The 25418-nt window shown below is 39.8% G+C and overlaps 1 protein-coding gene across 7 annotated transcripts in view; it reads left to right on the forward strand.

Moving 5' to 3' along the window:
- The window catches only part of MTCL1 (microtubule crosslinking factor 1), a 102316-nt gene that overhangs the window by 63169 nt on the left and 13729 nt on the right, over positions 1-25418 (forward strand). For 3 of the 7 annotated variants that reach the window (XM_054285342.1, XM_054285346.1, XM_054285347.1), the window contains 5 exons: positions 6131-6223; positions 9063-9293; positions 10878-11066; positions 17151-17318; positions 21152-21400. In XM_054285342.1, coding sequence (XP_054141317.1) covers positions 6131-6223; positions 9063-9293; positions 10878-11066; positions 17151-17318; positions 21152-21400 — 930 coding nt within the window. Of the gene's footprint in view, positions 1-6100; positions 6224-9062; positions 9294-10877; positions 11067-17150; positions 17319-21151; positions 21401-25418 lie in introns of all 7 variants that reach the window. The other 4 variants (XM_054285343.1, XM_054285348.1, XM_054285349.1 and 1 more) reach the window with 2 other exon arrangements.

Below are 25418 nucleotides of genomic sequence, written 5' to 3' on the forward strand. Positions count from 1 at the left end.
TGTTGTTATTATATTAAGGCCTGTATATGTATGCCCTCTGCTAGGATTAGGGATTTGGCTAATTTTGGCAGAATACCTTTTTTTTTTCCCTCTGCCAGGTTGGGATGAGGTATAAAATATGTACAGAAAACTGTACTTGAACAGAGAAGGGAAATTTTTCACACCATAGCCTGGCAAGGAGCAAACCAGTAATTATAATCAAAGGTAGAGAATAACCAGTTTAGCGCAAGATGTGCTCAAAATATGACCTAGGCTGGGGCTCAAATAGTCTAACTTGAGAAAATGTGGAACACTAAAGTGTTTTTACAGCCATGATCACTTAAGCAAAAAGAATATTACACTGCTTTATGCTCAAATTTTTCAGTGAGAAGGCAACCCACTGAAATTTTGAAATCTTAAAATCCCTAGTAGTCAAGTGAAGAAGAAGATTTCTCAAAATAATTTTGGAAGGTATCATTTTATTATTTCATTATTCAATTTAATTTTATTATTCACTTTAAATATTTTAATTCATTTTAAATTGGTTTTTTAAAATTTCATACACTGCACTATCAAAAACTGTATTTTTTTGTTCCAGATGAATGAACAGGAAAGAATACTGTTCAAATATCAAAGGTGTCTTTGTATTACCACAGAATTTTCAAATGGAGACTCAAATGCCCACAGTGGGTATGGCTATACATGGGTCTTTATCTGCTTCGACTTAAGAAGTGAAAATATATGCACTGGCCTTTCATTTCACTGAGGAAAATGTTTTGTTTTTATTCAAGCAAACTCATTTGTCTAAATTTATTTTTTCCAAGCTGAATTTTAAATTAAAATTTTACAAGCAATGCCACACAGCTTCCATTTAGCGATTCCTTCTAGTTTTAAAAATGAGCACCATGGGAGCTTAATTGTTTTATTAAATACAATAAATGCAGACAGACATGTGCTTGAAACTACCCTGTGGCCTAACTGTAAACATGTGCTGTTGTTTGGGCTTTGCACTTGAGTTGTTAGTGCAACAGGGTTATTAGAATGTATTTGCATGTTAAAGAGGTGCGTTAGAGTCCCAGTCCAAGGGAAATTATATCTTGAAATTGCCTTAGAAGCAGGGCTTTGTTTTCTTGCTGAAACAAGCCTTTCAGCTGCTGTTGTGAGAGGCTGGAGCCCATTGGGGTGGATTTTCAATCCATTATTCATGATTTTAGCAGAGCTCTGTTGTGGTGGGTCAGGGAAATTGTTCTTTACTATCCAAGAAAAAAGCAGATGAACTAGTAAGAATTGCCCTGACTAAAACAGGAAAACTAAAACATATAACATGGAGCAAACATCTTATGGCAACAAATGGAAATCAATGGGAAAAATGGTAAATAATTTTTCACCTGGTGATTTCTGCCAATGGAATGTCTGTAAAGGAAAGGCAGTTTTCTCAAGCAATTGCTTCCTGTTTATTCAGAAGCAGGAAGACATTCAGAAGAAGAAAAATTTCGCTCTTTCAAATGACCATATATGGCTTGGTATATTTGATATCTGATGCTCTAAATTGGAGCTATATCTCCTATTTCTCTTCCTTCAGAGGATCTCAGTCCTGCCTTTTCCTGAACAATTGTATATCAAAGGCAAAAGCACTTTGCATTTCAAATTTTGATTGTTTTCACATACGGCTTTTAAAGACTTATACATTTAGTTCTGTGTAGAAAAATGCCATAAAATCTCTGACACTCATAGGTTATGGAAAAAGAACCACTGAAGGGAATTCATTTAAAAGGAGTGAATTGTCACCAGAGATTTAAAATAAAAGCAGATAGGCTGGAGAAGCTGAAAGCATGTCTTAAACAACATGTTTCCCACAAGGTCTAGTAATAAAATAGGAATAGCATATAAGCCACTTTTAATATGTTTATCCATTCTCCTTATTTCTCATGCCGATAAGGAATGTATAAGTCTAAGTTAATTACTGGGTTAAGTGTGGGCCAGCCAGATACAGTGATGTGCAACGTAGGTAAGTCAATTTACCACCTGCTTTGAATTAAAACTTCTGTATGGATCCATTTTGGACGTATGAGGAGAATCTTGATCTATATTTTGACAGTTCTATTTTTTAACTGGTGCTGTTTCTGTGCAATTTTCATAACTCCATGTGAGTGTTTTTCAGCTGGATGGTTTTTGCAGCAGCTCCCAGCCATGTGCTGAAAATTTGCACTTGCATTTCTCTGGTTAAAGGTTTTCTTTTTGCAGAAAGGAAACAGTGAACGGTTTACAGATTGTGACTTTTTTTCTTCTGGTAAAACAAACCAACAAGCAGAACCAAGGACCACATAGAAAGTTGCATGTCTTATATTCACTATTCCTCCCATGCAAAGCTGTGGGAAGAAGAAAGATAAACTGATGCTGTGATTATTCCTTCCCACCAAGATTAGGGGATGCAAGAATAACTTACTTTGATGTATTGTATTCTTTCTTACTATGTAAGATTCTGTAGAGGTTGACAGTGTAATGGCTTAAAAGACCCTTTATGATGTAAATCTGGATATTTGAGTCCTAACTGAACTTGGTGAGACTTTGTGTACTATCCATACAATGAGATGCATTTTTAAAGGCTTGGAGTGAAGTGTTCTGTGTTTTCCCAAACTCAGAGGCTTTTCATATAAGCACAGACAAACAACCACACAGCTGCCTATTCTACACCAGCAAATGAAATATATGTCGTCTGTTTTTAAGGGGTGAGAAGAATAGTGCATCTTCAGAAGCAGCCTCTGCCAATTCAGTTAGATGTGAATTGTATGTAAAAGGTATTACAAAAGGCACTGGAAATTTCTTTCTGATGAGTGCAATAGCCAGCTCTCAATCTGTGAAAAAGTAGCAATTTTTAAACTGTGTGTTCAAATGTAAGGTCCAAATATCAAAGCATTATAATGTAGCTTTAGAGCAGCAGCATAAAATATTCATCTTCTAACTTGCTTCAAATTGCACGCAAATGCTGGAGAGCATCATTCTACCCTGCCTCCTCAGGCCTTATTTTGTTTGATCATTTCTGGGGGGGGGGAAATAAAGCTTAAGAGAAAGATTCCATGAAATTTCATGTTCACGGTTGTTGCATATAAATTGATTAAGTTTGCAGGCAAATTGAGGTTGCAATTAGCTACGGTAAAATGGAGAAAGCAGACAAATAAAAGCCAGCCATACCTTGTCTTGGATGGCAATCTTGTAAAAACAAGTCATGGCAGATATGTGGGATTGTGTGAGCTGCAAAGTAACCTAAAAAGCTGTCAACAGTCTGAGAGGGGAGAAAGGGGTCAGTGCAGTGGGGAAGCAGTGGTGAAGTCTCCAGGATGACTTTTCTCTGTGCATCCTCCTGAGGTAAAGGCATCAGCATGGATTAGCTTGTTCTGGAGTGATAACAGGTGAGGTAAAAGGACTGAGCAGAAGGATTTGGCAGTGCCTGTCTGAGGGGACAGGAGTGGCAGTGTGTCTGGTAATGCAATAACTGGGATACATGGGGAGCTGTGAGTTGGTGTTGGGCTATGGATTAAGTGCAGCTGTTTCCGTGGTGCTGTGGTAGAGTAGCACTAGCTCGTAGTTCCCGTGGTATTGTGTTTGTATGTCTTGTTGTAGTGAGTGTGTGTCTGTTCTGTGGTGTCACACACTGTGCAGTGGCAGTCGTGTTCGGGGTGTCTCCTGTTCCTCGTGTAGCACTCTCCTTCATGAGAGCAAAGGAAGCAAAGAATGGAATATAACAGGTTATCACCTGTTGTGTCCATTTTCTGGTAATGTTCCTTTTCAAAACAAAACAAAACCACAGTTGTGCCACAGACTGCAGCCTGCTGGTTGTATGGTAGGGGACTGATTTCCATATATGAGAATCCAGACATCCATCAGAGCAGTATCAGGTACCTGAACTGCGAACACAAATATTCCATTTTACATTTGTAAGTATTATTCTTTCATGATTCTAATAGATTGTTTTAGCAGCAATCTATTAGGCACTTAAACAGCTTTACTGCCCATGATTTCAGCAGTGAAGCTATCCCAATGCCTCTGGTAGAAATTACATTATAAATTATTATAGACTGTGAAGAGTTCTCAGGTTGCATTGGAAGGGAAAAGGTGTGCAGCTCTTCATTCATGCACTAGCTGCTTTCCAACTTAAATTTACTTTAGGACTTACAAAAATATGTTGTCCTTAAAGAGACAAAGCAGTCATGATGGGATTTTGCCTTAGCATGCATTTAATACTGCATCTGCCTTCATGATATATTTAACTTCTTTTCAGTAATTCCAACAGTTCCCACATAATCCTAGCACTGAAGTTTCCTGAAATCTGGCCTTTCATGGGCTACATCTTTGTAAAAAAATTGGATGGGTTAATAATTTCAAATTCATAAAGGGAAGGAACGAATTTATTTTTTTAATTATACATGAATGAACTGATACATTGGTTTTTGTCTGGCATATTCCTAAGGAAGCCTGATCAGAATAAAATAATGTAGAAATTCCTGATGAAAGTAATTTTTCCTTTATTGCATGAGAGAATTAAATAAAGAATTTACAAATGATTGTGCAAAACTGACAAATCCAATCACAAGCAATTCTTTTCAAATCCAGATTTTGACCTTATGCACTACAAAATGTCTGCAGTCACATTACAGAGACAGATGAAATTGATAAGGCAGATAATGTTCTCTTAGTCACTTTATGTGTACCTTTCAGAGGGATGGAAGTGTCCTTTCCTCAGGTACAAAACAGAGATGCACAAGTCAATAAATGACTCAAGCAAAGAAGGAACTGATAGGGCCCAGAAAGTCTGTGTAGGTCCACTTTGGTTTCCAGCAGAGTGTGGTCCTGCAGGTAGTGTTTGGGATACTTCCATTTGCCTTATCTAATTTTTCCCTAGCATAGGGGTGAGGAGTGTCTGTTCCAGGGAGAACTACATTTTGAATAACCAAAATGTTCCAACAAGGGCCGTGTGTCCTGAACAGCAGCAGCTGCTGGCTTTGCTGTGGGAGGAGTGGCGAGGAGATGGATGCAGGGGCTGGGGAAATGGCAACACAGCCCAGGAGAGCAGTCCCACGACCTTTGTTATGTCCTTGCAGCTGCTGAGACCGGAGCACGCAGGACATGGGCCAGCTGAGAACTTGGGATTGCACTTTGAAGCCTGAAGCAACCCTGTCATTAAGTACATTTTTGCTCTGGGAAGTGGGAGTTTGGTGCTGTGGTGCTTTCTGTGGTCACACACGTGAAGAGGATGGCATCTAGCTGAGCATCACTTTTGTACAGATAAATCAGCTTTGGCGCCAATGTGAGAGACACAAAGTGAAGGGCACAGAAAGTTCTGATCAGAAATATAAGTGCCACAAGATTAATTACTGTAGTATAAATAATGAGATCTTACTCTGCCTTCTTGGGTCTTTATTTTTGAGTTAAGTAACTTTCAGGAGTAAAGCTGATGGGATGCCAAACTTAATGAGAACATAAAATTGAAGATACTAAGACTAAAACAGTATTGGACCTGAAAGGAGGGACACTTAATTATTTTAGTCGCATCTCAGGCTCACACAGCTTATCACTGTGACATTTTTGTTGTAATTATTTTGAGTGGAAATCACAGAATGAAGCTGACTTATGCAAAGAACTGTTTTGTATCTGAAGAAAGGGATCTTATGTATACTTGGTTTAATAAATGCTATTCCATTAACTGCCCTATCAAAACTGTTGCAAATGAATAAATAGTTAGGTTCAATATGCATGCATTAGATTCATCTTGTGCAAAGGTGTTAAAATTTCACAGCTTTGATTATGATGAAGAAATGCACCACCAAATACATAATCCTGCAAACAGGAATTTCAGCTATCAAGTCCAAATCCAGAGCAGAGGCCTGAAGAGAATATCCAATATGTAACATCAGCATTCCAGCTTTAGTTTCCAGAAGCCACACAGGAAATTCCCACACAGATTTAGGACATTGTTATTTATTTGCACACTGTGCTTTGGTTTTAACTATTGGTAATCTTGAGTTGTGCAGATGTCTGTCCCATGGCTCTTTTCTTTTTCATTTTTTTTTTCACCCCCGAGACACATTATCTGCTAAACCTCTCCCTTTGTCCTGCTGATCAGCTCAGGGATTCCCATGTTTTACCTGTACAGAATGTATCGATACAGGAGCTTCAGGCTCAGCTTGAGCAGGAGACAAGACTTCACCGAGAGGAGCAAGAAAAGTTTTCAGAAAGGATCATCCAGGTAAATACCAAACCCACCTGCCGGGAGAGACGCATGACCATGATGTGTGACGTGAACCTTGTTTGTCAGGACTGTGGGAACTTGTGTCCTGATGGCTGTGCCTGTGTGACCTCCTCTGAGTAAATGAAGAATCTGGAATCTGGGGAAATCTAAACTCAAGCCCATTTTGCCACTGTGAATCTGGCTTCTCTGCTTGGTGGAGAGAATTTTTGTCCTGCCCTCTGCAGGGGAAATCATGGTAGAGACATGGAATACTGCATGGAGAGTTCTGTCACCCTTCATCTCTCTGTGAGCTGGGCAAGCATGTGTTGGATCCCTGGGAGCTCAGTTTGTCTCCATACCTTATCCTGACTCCTCCTGGCTGAGGTAAAATCCAGCACTTTTCTGAAGTCAGAGGAGATGCTATGTGCACATAGCTGAGAAACAAAGCAGGGCATTCATTTTTGTATTTCTCAGTACTCAGTGCTTCCAATCTTCTTATTAATAGCTGGTGAATAAATCATATTTTTTTACATGAGCTCTCCCTGCTCTTTTGAAGGCTAGAACGGATTAGTCAATCGTTTTCTGATCTCTAGCTCCTAGGGCAAAAAAAATCTGCTGCTAATTTCTGCAGGCTGTTTGGCTCTTAACTCAAGTTTTCTTCTTAAATTTACTTCATGGACTAAATTCAGCATAATTGTTGCATACTGTAAAGAATTTTTTCCGTGTGCCAACTAATCTCTTTATGCCCAAGTGGTATCTCTCTGTTTTTCATAACTAGCTTTAATTTCCAGTTGATCTCCACAGGAGCTTTCCACTGGAGCTTTTGAAGGCAACCAGTCAATTGATTTCCTTCCTAGTTGCCTCAGCTGTGAAAGCTTTTTGGAAGCTATGCCTGTCTCTTAAAGTTCTTTTCTTTTGCAGTTGCTATCCATTGAAAAAGCATAGCACTCTATGAATCTACCTCCACTAGGGTCTTCTGCAAGAATTCATGACCACAGGGGTTTGAAATATAACAGCTTGTCAAAATGATGAAAAATGCACCAAAATCAAAGTTAGCTGTTCATGTTGATGGCCAGCAGAAATAGAAGAATAAAAGCATCTTCTGGATTCTTCATTTTTTTTTCCAGATTATGCCTGTTCTGTTGATAATGTTCCTTTTTTATCACTGTCCAGGATTTTTGGTGGAAATTACTCGGATTTTTGCTGTATTTAACCATAACTTTATTTGGTGAAAGAATGGTCATCAACATCAAATCTACATCTTTCTTTCTGTAAAAAAAAAAAAAAAAAAAAAATTAAAATCAGCTCTTCTTTTTCTTTTTCCTTTTGAGGAATGTTTAATGACATCAAATTGATGTGTGCTAGCAGTGTATAATCTCCATGAGTGTTATTAGGAGTTGTGTGTATGTTTTTTTGGGCTATCATGGCTAATTTTACTCCAGACTACTTTTAAGTTTCATTTTAAACACATTTAAGCTAGCTATTACTGTAAATAATTTCAATTTAATCGGGAACTTTTTAGGGCATAGTAGCATAGACGCTAAAAATTTGCATTATGCTGGAGCACATCATTCAGAAGGCAGGCAAGTCCTTAGGAAACTATCTCATATGGACTGGTAGCCTATTTCAGAAGCATCTCAATGTTGCCATGAAAATCAAACATATATTTCTCAGCGGTATTTATTGCTAGGGAGTCCTAGCCCCCAAAATATTCTTTGTTCTTATGTGAGCATTGTTTGTTGCAGGGCGTGTTCCAGTGGTTTGGACTGTTGTGGTCGTAAGTGTACTGTGGCTTTCATAGATTTTATCTATGGAGCTGGTTGGGAAAAGGAGGGGCTGTTGTTCTGCAGAATGGAAAATAGAAACTGGCACCTGTAAACAGTGACTCTGTACTCATTTTCCATCTGCATTTTCTTCATCTATGAAGAAGCCACAGCTTGGTTGAAGTGAAGCACTTTCTCATCTATGCACAATATGAGATATTGTGCAACTAACTTGTACAAGTTCTGTTGGGTGCAGGTCATGCCATGGTTTGATTTTTTAATATATTGAGGGAAGGTCACATTTAAAGAATGATGTTTCAGGTGGCCTTGCATTGAAACAGGTGTAGTTATACATGTCCTCTAAAAAATGAGCTTTTCTTGAGAGACAAGTCAAATGCTGAGTAGCAATCTGTTCCTGTGTCTTCAGTTCCTGCTTGTGTCCCAGATAAAGTCATGCCAGAATGAGAGACTGTTTACTGTGGTATCATTCAGATGCCTTCAAGTATGAACTGCAAGAAGTGAGGGACCAGTAGTGGTATCTGAGGTACTGGAGGTGTTTTCTTCAGAAGTGTTGCCCTTCCAGAGGCAGAGGGAGACGTAGCAACTGTGGACAGATTGAACCTGTGCCTGTGGGGGGAAGTTGCAAGGCAAATATTCTGTGTTTTCTGAAGGGCAGCTGTGGTCCCACCTTGTACAAATGGCTGCAAATGCATTTAATAGGTGTGATATGTGCAGCAGCGTGGGCTGGTGCCTCTGCTGGGAACCTACTGCAGAGATACAATCAAGAGAGGGAGGAAAATGTGAGTGGTGTAAAATGTTTAACCAGCTTCAGAGCTCTTGTGCATCTTTGAAGTAAATATCCACTTCCACAGCAGGTTACTTTCATACGGTTATCTAAGAAAAGCTTATCATCTGCTATCCTCTAATTTCCTCAGCAGACATAACTGCTGAAGAACTTATTGAGCCAAACTCAATAGCTGCTCACTACTGGTGAAAATTAGAGATTTCAGTTTGTCTCACCCAGTGAAGAACAACTCCTGGAGACTGCCCCAGGACACCACTCTGTTGACATGTTGCCTGTTATTCCATTAAAGCTGGAGGAGGAGCATCTGCAGACCCTGCGGAGAAAGGACTTGGAAGTGCAGAGCTTGACTTTGCAGAACAAACTGGAGGAGAAGACCTGGAGTCAGGAGAAAAATCTGCTGCAGCAGGAACTCAGGCATTTCAAGCAGGACACCTTTCTCCTGTACGTCAAACTGAAGTGGCTGCTGAAACACTGGCGGCAAGGCAAGCGAATGGAGGAGGAAGGGGAGGACACATTAGAGGTAACTGTCCCACCTTAATAACCCAGATGAGAACTGGGATGTCCCTTCTTCAAGTGTAGACTTGAAATATGATGGGACACCAGCAGCCTTCAAATTGCACATATGTTGGAAGGGGATTCAAATTAAACATGAAGCTTGTGTTGGCTTGTGCTGAGCTATACTCTGCATGATATGTAACAGATCACCCATCTTTAAAGCAAAACCCTTAACTAGTACAAACAGCTGGTCCTAAAATACTCTCACAGAGTAAATGAAAAATTAATTAGATCTCAAAGATATGACTCCTGAGTGATTTTTTGAAAGAAAAAAAGCACATTAGCAAGGTGAGGGAGTCAAATCTGTTTAGATGGATTGAGTGCTGTTGTTTTTCTCATCCTGTGCACAGTGTGTTCTTTACAAAGCCTTCAGCAATACAGATGGAGGGAAGCTCTGTTTCTGTGTTGGCAGGAGAATTATACAGCTTCATGTGGGAACTTACAGTGAATCATCCTTATTTGTTCCCCTTCTCCACACACACGTCTGTCGCTGTCAGCAGCAGTACATCGGTCGTCATCATGGTGCTTTTCTAAGTAGAGGCTAAATCAAGATCAGGAATTTCAGAAGTACATAACAACCTGGAATCCCCCAGCTGACACATCTCAGCAGGGGTGTGGTTGCCAGCCAACACGCACTGTGAAGGAAGCGTTGAGCTGCACACCCAGGATTACCATTTGCTTCTTAGTTAAAGAAAAAAATAAAATGTTTTCCCATTCTGACATTTTTCACTGAATTCTTGAGAACAATAGATTTGTTTTGCAGGTTCATGCAATTCTGAAGCCATTTGGTAAGCAACAAAGTAGTTTTTCTCAATATTTCTGGTCCTTTTATATGTAGTGTTTTTCAAGGTTTGCTGCATTTGGCAGTACAAGTAACCTTTCAGGTCTGGTCAGAGTGTGCTTAAGCTGAATACTCCAATGTTTTGTATAAATGGTTGATGAACATCTTTAGATTCATCTGCTGTGGTATTATGAGTCAGAAACAAGAGATGAGTATCTATTTAAAAATAATTTGCTTCTACTTTACTTCAGCTGTGTTAATTTGCTTCTGTGTAAATTAGCTCATCTTCTAATACCTAAAAGCTTTCATTTATTGACTGTTTGGATTTTTTGACTGGTTAATTTATTACCAGCCCAGCTTTAGTCATTATTGGAGTCGTGTTTTGCTCACACTTTACAGAAAATAAAGTGGTAGATTTGGATACTTCCTAATCTCCATTACTTCATCACACAATGCACCAGTGTCTTGTATAGTTCTTGATCAATGTGTGATAGGTTATATCCATCATGTGACATTAGACCCATCCCAGCTGCATAAACCCCTGGTGTTGCAGGCCTGCATAGTGGTGTGTTCACATACTCAGTAGGTGATGGGTCACCCAAAGATCAGTGCTGTGGCCTCAGTTGAGGTCAATACATGCCACCACAGAGATGCAGTCCCTTCCCTGAGTCCTTCAGGAGATTTCTGGTGCCAGAGGTAAATGGGAAAATCGTGTTCCTGCGTTACTGCATTCCTGTGTTCCTGCATTCCTGTGTTCTTGCATTCTAGATCGAGCATCCTGAGCCCCTCCCAGACTTCAGCATTCAGCCTGAGCAGAAGGCAAATGATGTAGAGCGAGAGGAGGAGGAGGAGGATGTTGTGTTTGCACTGGCAGATTTCTCCCAGCATCCCACCATGGAGAGCGCTGATCATGGACCACAGCTGCAGACTGCAGAGTTACTGCAGCAGCAGAAGCAGGTACTACACCATTTGTGTATCTTGCCCTGGGAATGGAAAATGTGAGTTTTCCAAGAGAGTTCTGTGCTGCTGTGTTAAATCACCTAGAATCATACTTGTGTAAATACTTCTAGCTACACAGCAATTACAGTAGATTTCATCCATTATGTTTATATTTAAATTTAATCACGAGCCACGTGATTACTGTTCTTCTGTTGACAGATGCTATCAGTGAAAAATCCTATTTCCTCTTGTGGCAGCTTGCCCAGAAACATCTATCAGTATGTGATGGTTTGCAGAATTTACAGGCTCCTCTTGTCTGAGCGCATCTATTGTACTCCACTGTCAAGCTTTTAGCAAGAACATGTGATTTTGTTTCCTTTAAATAATTTAAGAAAGTAGCACATGTATTTAATGTTTCCCTTAGAGATGATGGGAAAACAGTGTAAGAGTTCCTTCCTGTCAGTGGGCTTGTTTTTAAAAGCCTGAAATCAAATCATATTAACATTTCCCTGGCATCTTCTCTACCATGACTGTGTGTCAGAGCACTGCCATATATCCTAGCTTTTTCCTTTGTACATTTAATATATTAACTATCCTAATCTATTTGTAACAATACAAATAGAAAAAGAAGACAGATTTATTATATTTTTTTAATGAAAACCATTCGTATGAGACCATCCCATTACATGGATTTATTTGCAATCATAAATATAATAGAACAAGAATTCTGTGTGAAAAACAAATTCAGGGGGAAAAAATCTTCAGTCTTCTGATGTCCCTTCTTTATCCAAGCCTTTGACTTGGGAGCCTGCTCCACAGTGACAGCTCTGAGGCAAACATGTGCTCCCTATGATCACAATACTCAGCTGCAGTCACTGCAGGCCTGGGGATTGTGTCTCTTTGCCTCTGAGCTCTTCACCTTGAATTCCCCAGACCCCCATGATTATGGACAACCTGTTTTCTAACTGCCCATGTGTACAGCAGGCAACAGAAAGTCTCTATCCTATAAAAAGGATATTCTCTAACTATTCTTTTCTGTGAAGAGTGCTACCAAGTTAGCATTCATTTGATTAGTTTGGCATTTGGAAATGTTCTACCTTGCTGGTCACCCAGACCCACCACTGTCTGCCTCTCAGCAAGCTCTTTGCTGGTAAAGGGCTGTAGAAGGCCATGCAAGAGATGCTCAGGAACACATCATCTGATTGCATTCCATCTGCTGGACTGCTTTATTCTGGAATTAGTAAAATAAATATATACCAAAATGCTGTTTCTTTACAAACTCCATCGTGTACTAACTTTCCATATAGAACTCTTAAAATAACGAAGAACATTCAATTGAATTATGTACTCTTTGAAATAATCATTGCTTAGACACTAATCTCAATTAAGGTGGCAGAAATGGGCAGTAAATTGATTATAATTCATTTTTATATACATCACAGCAGTTCCAGCCAATCTTGCTTGAAGAATTGATGTATAGGAACTGACCACAATCTTGGTACTCCCCATGATGATAAATAGTGCATGATATCCAAATGAACTTGTCAGGATAAAACAGATTCCTTGCTCCCCAGCCAAGAAAAAAAGTGTTATTTCAACACTGTAAGAATGAATAATTTTGTAAATATTTCTCATTTTAAGCACTATTATTTGCTCTGCTTGCACATGCTAGAGCATCTTCTCGCAAGTACAGCTGTACTGAAAAGCACACTGAGTTTTGAGGGGTTTTCTGCAGGTTCCTTAAGCCCATAACTGGAAAAAACACTGTTTATACAGGGAATTTGGAATAATTGGTGCAGCTGAAAGTCTCCAAGGTTTGCACATTTCCAGAAGAACCCAAAGCTGCTGGATCTGCCTGACAAGCTCCAAGATGAAATGCATCAGCACTTACTTCACATCAGGAATGAAACTTTTAGTTAGTCTAGGAGTGGCTGAGATAACTAGGTCAGAAAAAAGAAAGGGCTTACAGTAACCTGAGGTTACCCATATTTATTTTTAACATTTAATGTTAATATTTAATGGCTTGTGTTTTCAGACTGCACTCTTGCTGCTGACTTTCTTACCCTGCCTGGAAAGTGGAATTGCTTTGAGAAAAAATATAAACCCAAAGGCCATAATCTCAACATGTAACTTTTAATTTTGTATTGCTATGATTTGAGATACTCAGCTGGTTGAAAAAAGTCTGGCTTGTCTGGGATTTTTATTTGGACAGTGTGGAGGGATATAGGCAAGGCAGAGTGGAAAGGGGAGAAAAAAGTTAAGCTGATAAGAGGCAGAGTAGATCTGAGAGGGGTCAGTTCATCTTTTCCTGTATGACATTGTCCCTTGGCTGGTAGCTGGGGGACAGAGCAGGAAGTGCCAGGCAAGGTTAAGAGCTAGGCTGGAAGTTTGTTTGTATTTAGGAGATAACCAAGCAAGTTGGACAGCAGAGGAGAACAGCCTGTGGATAAAGGAAGAGCTTTGTTTCAGTTGAGTATGAAGGGTGCTATGCCTGTTAGATGGTGTAAGATAAGGGAATAAGGAGTAGAGAGTTTATCTGTGGTCCAGTGGAAAAAGCATTAAAAAACTATACAGTAGTGTTGTTGCTGGGAGGGGTGTCAAGAAAATCCCCAATTAATCTCTTTTTTTTCCATACAATGTTTGTTTTCAAAGCTTAGCTGAGAGAAAAGCCCAAAGGAACAGTCATTAAGCCCTGAATATACTGAAATGGGTTGCACCAAGAGTCAGCTTATCTTTTGCCTAGATCTGTGATTAGACAGAAAAAATACATGGTTATGGTTTGCTGTTTAGGCTCCTGACCTTGTGTTTTTAATTGACAGCTCCACTAAACTGGTTGTAATACCAGCCTGTGGCTGAAGTCTTCAGTGAAATTCTCAAGGGAAATTCTCAGAGAAAAATGAATTGTGATTGAAAGCAGAACCAAACTGCTCTTGTCCAAAACTTTTCTAGGGCTGGATGCTTCTGTTTCTGTGGTTGACTCAACTTCGTAAATGCTCCAGTGTTCTGGAATTTAACTGGAGTTTGCTGCATAAAAGTTTTGCTTGTTGTCAGCTGTTTTTTCTATAAATCCAGAGCTATGGATACAAGTCTAAACTTTTGTAAAGCCTTTTTAATTATCTTGTTTTAGCCTTTGTAATTATCTTGTCTTAGATCAGTTGTGAATCAGTGAGATTCCGCTAAGCTTTCAATTTTAGAAATAGCTGAGGAGCTAAAGAGCCATCTCCTCGCATGGAAGACTGTTCAGAGAATCACAGTCGTGCCAAGACTGTTCAGAGAATCACAGTCGTGCCAAATTTCTGCTGTGCAACATGCCTGAAAGGAAGGGGAAGACTATAACAGTACTTGTTGAGTGTTTACAGGACTTAGTCTTATGAATAAGCTGTTTTGCCAACAAAATCTAAAGCATGGCTAGATGTAAACATTGTATTTCAGAGCGCACTTTGTTCAAAAGTACTTTCTCTGCTCTCCAAAATCACTCCAGTTTGGCAAAAGAGAAAAAAATAATTTCACAGACTTCTCCAGCTTCAGACTATAAATACAGAGTCATGCAGAAGAGACTTCTCTGCAGGAGTACAAAGTATGTAACCAAAATTGGATTTACATTGGCAAGGTAATTAAAATCCCAGCAAGCCAGGGGGCACCTGAGGTACTTATCTCATCACAGTGACATTGATGTAATGCCCCTAGAAATAAGAAATGCCCTCAACACAATAGGCTACAAACCTGCAATGAGGCTCTTTTGTCTCCTTTATGTACTAGTCCATATCTTCTTTCTTTGCAAACCAAATTTTATAGGATATAAAATTATCAGATGCATGCACAGGAATGAGAGCTGTAACTTGCTTTGGTGTCATTTGGTTTTGCTTTTCTTCTGCCTCACTTCTCTTGTGGAGCCTTTTGACTGCTTTGCCAGAGAAAGGTTTGTACAGCACACCAGACAACACAGAACGTGGCACTAGAATGAAAACACTTCCTAGACATTTGGAGTCAGGGTTTCCAAAGAGGATGAGACCAGATTTTGATGCCTCCAATACCCAGCAGCTCCTGTTGTGGCATTAAGGGCAAAACTTCAAAGGAGTTCTTATTCTGATTATTACACAAGGGGCTTGAAATGTTTGGAGAATTTAGCCTTAATTAGGTGGTAGAATAAAAATGCATAGTGGAAACATAAAATCTCATTGCATATTGAATAGTAGGTGATCTTATATGCATGATGGAGACTGCTACTGGATAGCAGGAAACTGCTAATTGGCATTAAATGTTAATGGAATTAATTCTGCTTCTGTGGGTATGTTTCTTGCAAAACCCCATCTTGTACAGCATCACTTTTCATTAGCCCAGATAGGTCAGTCAGTGAGCACCTGCAGTCATTTCCCTACATCTAGCATATTTTTGCTGATGCATCAAATGGCTTGGAAAAAGTAGACCACGTTTGTTTGTTTTTTAAAGAAAAAAGGCACCTTGGCATGTATAATTTGTGAATACAAAAATGGATGAGGTGGGTTCAGTGATGCCAAAAATCTGATGAGCATATGAAGTCAGCTTAGTTGTCTGCATAAAATTTTGTAAGTATTGCCATTGAAAAAAGCACATGACAATTATTTAGATTTTTGCATACTTCTGTTTACTTGACTTGTCTTCAAAGAAGCCTCCATGTAGTTACTTCATGAAATACCAAATAAGAGGGAATGCAGGAAGCCTTCACTTTAAAAACAAATTTTAAAAAAATTTGATTAGACTATCATGCAAGGATGGAGACAACTAATTTGAGTTAGGCCTTCCCAATGGAGTTAACACGTTCCTGAGAACCAGGTAATTAAATGCTGAATTTTTTGAGTAAGCTTTCCCATTTTTCTGCCCCTTGCTGTGTCTGCTAGTCAAGTATAATTTTCATAAAAGTATTTTCTAGTCAGGATAACTTGTCAGATATAATCTCTGGATACTCCCTGGTGTCTGAGACACTCATTGGGAATATTTGATTTAAATTTTGGACAAATAAATAATATATTTCTGTTTTCTGATTCAATGACTGCAAAAAAAGAATTGTGGGGAACATTTTCTTTTACTAATCCAGAATGAATATTTAGAAAATGTGTTTTGATATTTAACATAAAAATGGCAGATTTTGCAAGTGGTCAATGTGCAGAAGGTAAATGCCAAAATTAAGAAAAAAAAAAGATTTGAGTAAGAATATGTGATGTCAGCTCTGGGCTAGACTTTCAGCTTAGCTCCACTCTTGGCTTCTGGCTACCACAAGAGCTCTGACAATATTTTCAGCATGGCCATGACACTCTCAACAGGACATGAATGGGGCTTTGCTCTTTGATCCTCTCTGCAAGAGGGAAGGGGCCTCCCTGGCCTTCAAGCCTGTGGTACCCAGAAGGTGCTGCTGCAAAGCTGACCTGGGTGCAGCTCCCTGGTGTGGAGCAGGAATATGAAGCACAGACTACTAAACACCTTAGCAGAGATACTCAGCTCAAAGCCTCACTGTATTTCTCTAATCAATTTTATCTGACAATACAAAAGCTTTGAAAATTATCCCCTTTCTTTTTATGTAGTATACAAATATTTGGCATTTGATGCAGAGCAACAACTGTATGTGTGAGACAGACATGTAACTATCCAACAAACCTCAGGAATGATACTCTGGCTTTGGTTTACAGTATTTAAAAAAAAGTTATTAATGATGTCCTCAGTCCAGAAAGATGCTTAGTGCCTTTTCAGAGTAACTTAAGTACCTTTGGCTTTCAGGAAGCATCAGCACTAGGCCTAATGAGAAGAGAATCACAGAATAATTTAGGTTGGAAAAGATCATCAAGTCCAACTGTAAACATAATACTGCCAATTCCACCACTAAACCACATCCCAAAATGTCACATCCACACATCTTTTAAATACCTCCAGGGATGGTGACTCAACCACTTCCTGAGCAGCCTGTTGACAGAGAAGACATTGCTATTCTTAGTTTTCTCATGCAAAAGTTAGCCCAGGCACTTTCTCTCCCATGCAGTGGACACTCAGTCATTTTTCATCCTAAAAAAATGAAGCTGGGGATTAAAGCCAGCATCCAATGACAGCATGTTGTCTGCTTTGTTGTGGCAGGCGAGTGAAAACCGGAAGCTGCTGAACGCTCTGAAGGGTTTGCTGGATGAGTTCCGCTCGGAGCTGCGGGACGAGGAGCGGGAGCGCCAGGGGCTCCAGCAGCAGTACGCCCTGCACAAGGCAGCCTGGGAGGTGGAAACCACCGAGCTCAAGTGCCGCCTCCAACAGGTAACGTGCCCTGAGTCCAACACCTGGAAAGGACAGCTGAGGTGCTTAATGAAACAGGAAATTTACTCTGGCAATGTTCCTCACTTCAGGCCTCACTGAATCTGGTGGTGTTCCCAGGTGTCCCAGGATGAGGGAAGAGATGAGAATCTGGAATCCATGTTTCAGAAGGCTGATTTATTATTTTATGATATATATTATTGTGACCTTGCTCACAGGGGTCTTAGGTTGAGGGAAGAGACGAGGATTTGACTCTATGTTTCAGAAGGCTTGATTTATTATTTTATGATATATATTATATTAAAAATATACTAAAAGAATAGAAGAAAAGATTTCATCAGAAGGCTAGCTAAGAATAGAATAGAAAGGAATGGTAACAAAGGCTTGTGTCTTGGACTCTCTGTCTGAGCTAGCTGGACTGTGATTGGCCATTAATTAGAAAACAACCAACATGGGCCAATCACAGATGCACCTGTTGCATTCCACAGCAGCAGATAATCAATGTTTACATTTTGTTCCTGAGGCCTCTTGGCTTCTCAAGAAGAAAAATCTTAAAGAAAGGACTTTTCATAAAAATGTCTGCGACATATTATATTAGAAGAAAATGATATATTAAAACTATACTAAAAGAATAGAAGAAAGGATTTCATCAGAAAGCTAGCAAGGAAAGGAAAGGAATGATAATAAAATCTTGTGACTGACCAGAGAGTCTGAGACAGCCAGACTGTGATTGGCCATTAATTAAAAACAACCAATATGGACTAATCAAAGATGCACCTGTTGCATTCCACAGCAGCAGATAATCATTGTTTTTCTTTTCCTCTGAGGCTTCTCAGCTTCTCAGGAGAAAAATCCGGGCAAAGGGTTTTCTCAGAATATATCATGGCAACAATTTGCGACAAGCTGAAAAGGGACTTTAGTCATGCATTTTATCCTGGTGTCTGAAAGCCCTCACCTGAAGCCTGATCAAAGCTTTGCCACTTGAGTTGCCTCTTGGATTTCCAGTTGTCCCAGTACAAGGGCCCATGCAGTGGGCACTGCGTGATGTGGATGGGAACAAAGGAACCAAACCTCTTGCTGTATTTTCTCAGCAGAGCTGGGTGGTGATGTATCAGCTGTGGTGATGAGACATGTGGGTGTCTGTATTTATTGGAGAGAAAAATGCCTTGTGCTTGGCATGCTCACAATTAGTTCATCACTGCGCCTTGGTGTGTTAACAGCTGCAGTATTTGATTTATAGCAGAGAAAAGAGTGATTCAACAACACTGAAGTGATAGATCAATATATTGATATTAAACCAGCCATTCAAAGCTACTGATTAGTGATGGAAGAGAAAGCTCTCATTACCTGCCATGGGATATGTTAGAAGTATTTGTATAAAACATGGTGCCAGGTGCTTCTGTGTCGTATATGACAGTACACAGATGTACTCTGAAGCAGCATAAAAACAAATCAACAAAAAACCCACAAGAATTTATTTCCAAAGCTGATGACATAAAAGCTCTTATTTTACACATTGAAGAGGGAAAGGGTGGGAGAATTAGTACATTGAGATCTGGAGAAAAATCGTAGAGCTTCTCTGCAGAAGTAAAATACAATAAAAATATTCACTGTTGGAAGGGTGGTACATTTAGAAGGATTTACTAAATTTTAGAGGCTCACTGTGACACACAGAGCTGAGATGTGAGCACTGCTTTTCCTGACCAGGTACTGTGGGCTGCTTTCCCAGAATGAAGGAGGCAGCTTTCATTTTTAGCAGAATCTTCTCCCAGAAGATCCAAATTCCTAGTTCCACTGCTTCTCAGTGCACCAGCATAACTGAACAATATATCACTGGAAAAATGAAACAAAATCAGTTCCTGTTTTGGCTCCTTCTGAAATATCTTGGTGACAGATTTACCTTAAGCTTGAGATGGCAACAAAGAGTGAAACTTGGAGAAATTCTGACCACAGGACTGCCAAGCTTTCCTACTTTGCCTTTGCATGGGCAATAAGCCTCCAGGCTGCCACTTTGGTTGGTGTTTGACCCCAGGATGGTGCTGCCACTCCTATTCAGGGGTTTCCACCCTTCCTTCTGGGGCTTTTACTAGGCTCTTTGCTACCTCCACTGCTAAGCTGGAAATAATATATAACATTTGTTAATTACTGGGAAATGGGTGTTACTTGTTACGGAGTTAGTGTTAGGGGCCAAACCCTCAATTTGCTTTGAGAATTTGCATCGAGGACAGGGGACCCATTAAGGATATGGGAGTCCCTCACTAGGACTATGACCAAGGGTCCAGCTTCAGGATGCCTGAGGGGAATAGAAATATATAATATCAATCATATCATATCATATCATATCATATCATATATCATTATCATATCATATCTTATATCATGTGGTACGCAGGCGTGAGAAAGATGATGTCATGTCAACTTTGTTAAAATAGGATGCTGCTCTTTCAAAATTGATTTTTTTTTTTTTTTTGCTTGGTTGTTTGGTCATTTGAAAGAAAACAATTGGACCCTGGAAATTAGTGGTAGAAGATGCCAGTGTTTTTAAGATTTCCCTATCGCTGCAAGTGGGTGTAACAGGATGTTCCCTGCAGCTCACTACAATTTAAGTAACTCAAGCAATAATCTCTCAGTCAATTGTTTGGGGAGGCTGTTCCAGAAACTAGTAAGCATCACTCCTGAATCCAGTTTGAAATTTTTTTGCTCAGAAAGTTTGTGTTCATTTTCCACGTAGGGCAAGGTGAAAGTGTTGTCCTTCTCTCCTGCTAGAGTAATATGCTTCCCAGCAGACCTGCTGCCTCTCATTTTTGAGGACAATGTTAACTCCAGAGGTGGAAATGAGTTTTTGCTGCTTTTCACTCCATTTCACCTGCAGAGCTAGGGGATGGAGATGTATCCCATTCTGAGTCACACAAACATCTACTGAGCTGTCAACAGAAGGTCAGATTCCAAGGATAAATTCCTCACTCACTTGAACTTACAAAAAACAATTGAGCACTTTTTCCCTCTGACAGCAGTGCAGCATGGGCCCAGCTTGACCAGAGAGGTTGTACAATCTCTGCACTTGGAGGTTTTTCAGGATCCATCTGAACAAAGTCCTGTACAACCCATTCTGACCTCAGAGTGTACCATGCTGCAAGGAGAGGGTTCAACTAGAGACTTCCTGACACCCCATGAAGCTTATATGTTCCTATGAATCTGTTACCTTGGGCCAGCGCTTCTGATCTGTTTAAGCTAACCCCTGATCATGAATTCGAAGAAGGGAGGGAAGGTGGCATCAGACAATTGCCCTTGAAATCAGTTCAGGGTCCAGAACCTCAGAGATGGGCGGATGATCTTGGTGCACCTACTGCTGCTGCTAACACCTTCTCTTGCTGGAAGGCAGGAGAGTCATACAAGAGCTCCACTGCTCAGGGTTGTTGTGGGATAGGCCTCTTCAGAAGATGAATTCACCCTCCTTAGGTTTCAGGTGCCCTGAGCAAGAGCACAACAGCAGAGCAGTAGCTGGGGACATTGTCCTGGAAATTGCCTCAGAGACAATGATGAGATTGGAGTTTATCTCCATGTTTTCTTCATTACTGGTACCTATATTCCCATCAGAAAGATCATAACTGGTGCCTTAAGAGCATGAAGAGCTATAGAAGTTATTCCCTGTAGTTTTCACTGTCTTGATTTTAAAGCTTTTTCCATTCTGAACATATTTGATCATTTATTGAGGTCCTAAGATGTAATAATTGCTATTATTCTGCCATTTCCTTTGTAAAGTCCAATCTATTGTCAGGCACAGGTTTTTATTGCAGAAAGTTTAACATCCTAGTAACATTTGACTTTATTGCCAGCTGGAAGGGAAGAGCGAGAACACCTCTGGGGAGACAGGTTCAGATGCGAAGGGAGCTTTTAAAAGGGAAAGAGAGGAGCACAAGAAGCTGCTGGCTGACAGTCACAGTGTGGTGATGGACCTCCGCTGGCAAATCCAGCACAGTGAGAAGAACTGGAACCGGGAAAAGGTGGAGCTCCTGGACAGGCTTGACAGAGACCGGCGGGAATGGGACCGCCAGAAGAAGGAGCTGCTCAGGCGGATAGAGCAGGTAAGGAGCCGCCAGGTAAGGAGTCATCTTGGGTCAGCAGTGCTTGTCTGAAAGAATGAGGCCATTGTACCATTGCTACACTCAGGCCAAGCTCAAGGGACAGCGTCAAGAAGCAGCACAGGAATGATTTTTCTTCCTTGGCTACATCAATGTTTCTCATGTTATGAAACAATTTATATGCACAAGGGAGTAAAAGGGAAATGCTCATAATCCCTATAAAAGACCACTTATGAGAAATCAGCTCTAGGTTAGAGGTCGTTTCCCCATTTCAATTACCCTGGACAAGCATGGACACATTCTGTTTGAAAGCTTTAGTGCATCTCTGTGCTGAAACACTCAATCCACAGAGTTACTCAGGGTTTGGTACACAGCTTCTTGCTGAAAAAGACTGTTCATCTATGGATTGGCCATCAAAGATGCAGCTGCTGCAACTATTCAGTCTCAACTGAATGCTTTTTCTCTGGCAAAGGAACACGGGTTAACATGAAGAGCCCTGACTGATAACAAACACAGTTACCAGTACTAAATATTCAGAAGAATATTGGCCACCTGAATTTTGTGCAAACCTCTGTTATTACTTGCAAATCTGGGAATGCATACCTAGCCCCTTGTTTTCATGCCTATCTGTATTTTCATCTGCTTAGTATTAGAGACAAATAATACCTAATGAATTTATTATCAGCCTGGAAGCCCCACAAAAAATGAAGTTTTATGTGGGGGAGTTAAAATACCGCTTCCGACTGAACATTGTTCAGATCTGAGTCATGCATTCCAGGAAAATCAAGAGAAACAAGTGAAATTGTGAGTCCTCGACTAACTGAATGCTTTCTGTCCTCAGGACATCAGAAATGGAACCACACCAGCCCTGTGCATGCCCTTTAGAGAGCATTATACTTGAGGAAAGCACAGAGTGGCCTCACAAGTTTAAATCAGTGAAAGCCCAGTGTAACTTCATGACCAATTTTTGCAAAGGATTCATTGTCTGTGTCTCGTGTTCCCATGTCAGGGCTGCAACAAGAAGTTAAAGAAAAGACACCAGGCTGGAAATATTATGAGTACAAGACTAAACCTTGGTTTGAGCTGCGGCTGTTAAACCCACAGAGAAGCGCTTAGGAAAATCACATGCTCATGTGGATATTTCTAAAATCAATGCTAAAAGTGTAGGTCTGCATGGGCAGTGCCAAACATGAAGGTTTTATAGACCAAGAAAGATGATTTTTGGACTTCTAAATTTCAAAATATCAGCAAACAATATTCTCAATTCCTTAATGTCCTACATGTCGGAGGGGGTTTGTGTGTACTTCATGCATCTTTTTGAGCTAGTCTTTATAATGCAATACAGTAGTGCTAAGTTAAAACCTAAGTTAATCTCCTAAATTAAAACCATCATAGCCTGTGAACCTTATAGCAAAGCTCTTCATGCAAACTTCCTGGCTTGCAAGGTTCAGTGGCAGAAGGTGCTTGTTAGTCCTCCATGTCTTGACTGGGCTGGTTTCTAACTGTTGAGTTGTAGTGGCCAAACTCCCACTTATGGAATCTTCATGCACAATGGGAATTAAATAACCCTCAGAAAATTTTCCAATATACTAAGGACATAGACAGAAACTTTTCTTTGAAGAATCACTGGCACCTATTTGGATGTTTTTTTTCCTGTCCTTATAAATTGTGGGGTTTTAAGTATATCCTCAATAGCTTGAGGGACTTAACCTGGTTAAAGACTGCTTTTTCCATTCCCTGGGAATGGGGCACACTGAAGGAAGCCACAGAGAAATCCCTGTTGATGTTACCTAGCTTTTAATTCTCTTAAAACCTGACATAACCTCGCAGTGTCATCCTGGGAGAGGCTACAAAACAGCTCTTAGCTAGTACTGGAACTGATTCCTTTTGTTATGTTTCTGAAACCTCTGGGCTTTAACTCTATATTTACTGTGCCAACAGAGTTGTACATAGAATTGGCAACGAATAGGGGAAATAAAAAAATATTATATCAAGCTAAATTCAGAGGACTAAATGACCAGAAATAGCGTTTGAAGTCTTGGCTACCTGCCTCAAAAACTTCATAACTCCATCTTTGCTTATAATCAAACATTTCCCAGTGTGACAGGAAGCTTCCAAATATTTGCAGGCTTTTAGTTGAATATCCTCTCAGATTGCAGCCGTGCTCTGCTTTATATGGAAACAATTAGTGTATCTCTGAAGTCCTACTCCCCAGGGTTTTGGTGTGTGTATTCCATGTATGGCAATACACAGAGGATGAGGAGACTACACACTGTGTATGTTTGAAACAAAGTCTAAGAGATAGCAGAAGCGTGTGTGCCACATTTCATTCTAATGCTTTATGCCAGTCTGTTTTCACACAGCTCCTGAATAATACATGTATGATAAGAGGGAAGTCACACCAATGTATAAAATATATAAAGTACTTTACTCTGGATGGTGATGGGAATTCTGCTCGCATAGAAAAAAAGTGAGCGCTTTCTTCAGAGCTCACAGTTGTTGTTTTTTCTTTTTAAGTACTCTGTCACTTCGTTTTCCCTTAGAGACTCTCCCTAACCTGTATTCCTAAAACTAATTGTGCACAGAGCTCACTGACAAGTATTTCAACCCACAAGATCACCTGTATGAAAAGTTGTATATCTAAAGGTAAACACATGGGGACTCAAAATTATTGGCTGTTATTAAAAAGTTAGGACAATATTTGTCACTTTAATTCTTCTGTCAGCTCTCTGAGGTTCAAAGAGTAAGGCAGTATCAGTACTGTTCTCTCATAAAGGTTTCCAGAACATTGTCCTTATAGGATCCCTAAAACTCTGAAGGGCTTGTAATTGGAGGTATCTATAAAGAAAGCATGTAATTACCATTTCTTCTTCCTTTGAATCTTGCTCATATGCTCAGGAATGGCCTCCAGGATCTCTTGATATATGCCTTCCAACCCTTGCCTTTATAGAACACCTCCTTTTAATAAAACGGTTTCAGGTTTTGTATATCATGAGAAAAACACTGAAGATGCATTTCCCTTTTTGTAGACCTGAATTAAGAAAAAATCTCGCTGTTTTCAGCTCAAGTGTAAATTTAATCTTTTGAGACCTAAAATGGTTTGGTCTAAATGAAGCAATATAATGTCTGTTTATTTTTCCAAACTAGAGCAGTAAGATGAATATGTTTTGTAGGTTCTCAGTTTCCAGGGCCCTAGTGAATGACTTGCATTTTCAGTTTATTGTCACTAATCTTAACATGCTGCTCGAGCAGAACATCAGAGTTCTTATCAGATTCCTGCAGTCATTTATCATGTTTGAAATTATCACTTACTTCATCCATCCTGTTGTATTTACAATTAAAAGAGAAGTTGATCACATAATCTAATTTTAATATTGGCAATTTCACTAATGGTTCACTTTTTGAAAAGTGTAGAGTTAATGGCTTTGATGCCCCTTCTATAAATACACATTTTCCTTGAATATGTTCTGCATGCCTAATTCATCCCTATGACAATGTTTTTCTGTACAAATACTCAGCTTTCCAGCCATGCATTCAGGCTAGGACATATATAAAACAATGCTTTTGGGTTTTTTTAAGCATAATTTTCCACCTCTGAAAACAAATGGTATACATAAAAGAGCAATTTTTGTGTTGCTGAGCAGAAGAAAAATGTCTTTGTTTTAGAAAAATGTCTTTGTTTTGATGAGAAGGCAATTCACTCACCCTTCCATCAGTGTCTACTTGTACTGATATGAAAATTGCTTTTAAATAGCAGTCTGTGTTGATCTGTTTCTTTAAAACCAGATTACAGACAGATGCATTATTTTGTATATACGTATAAATTCAGTGTGTATATACGTATACATATACATGTAAATAAGCAAAACTGTAGATATACACATTTAGTTACCCAAAATCCCATGAGTAATGGCCTCAAAGTTCTGGAGAAGTCTCCCTTGGTGGAATGACCAGCAGAGCAAGGCCAGTGTCCCCTGGAGGTGCACCCCTGGGGCAGGGCTGTAATCCCCAGGGCATGGGC

Source organism: Melozone crissalis, unplaced genomic scaffold, assembly GCF_028551555.1.
Source record: "Melozone crissalis strain CALT ecotype California unplaced genomic scaffold, PUWL_Pcris_2 ptg000042l_1, whole genome shotgun sequence".
NCBI lineage: Eukaryota > Metazoa > Chordata > Aves > Passeriformes > Passerellidae > Melozone > Melozone crissalis.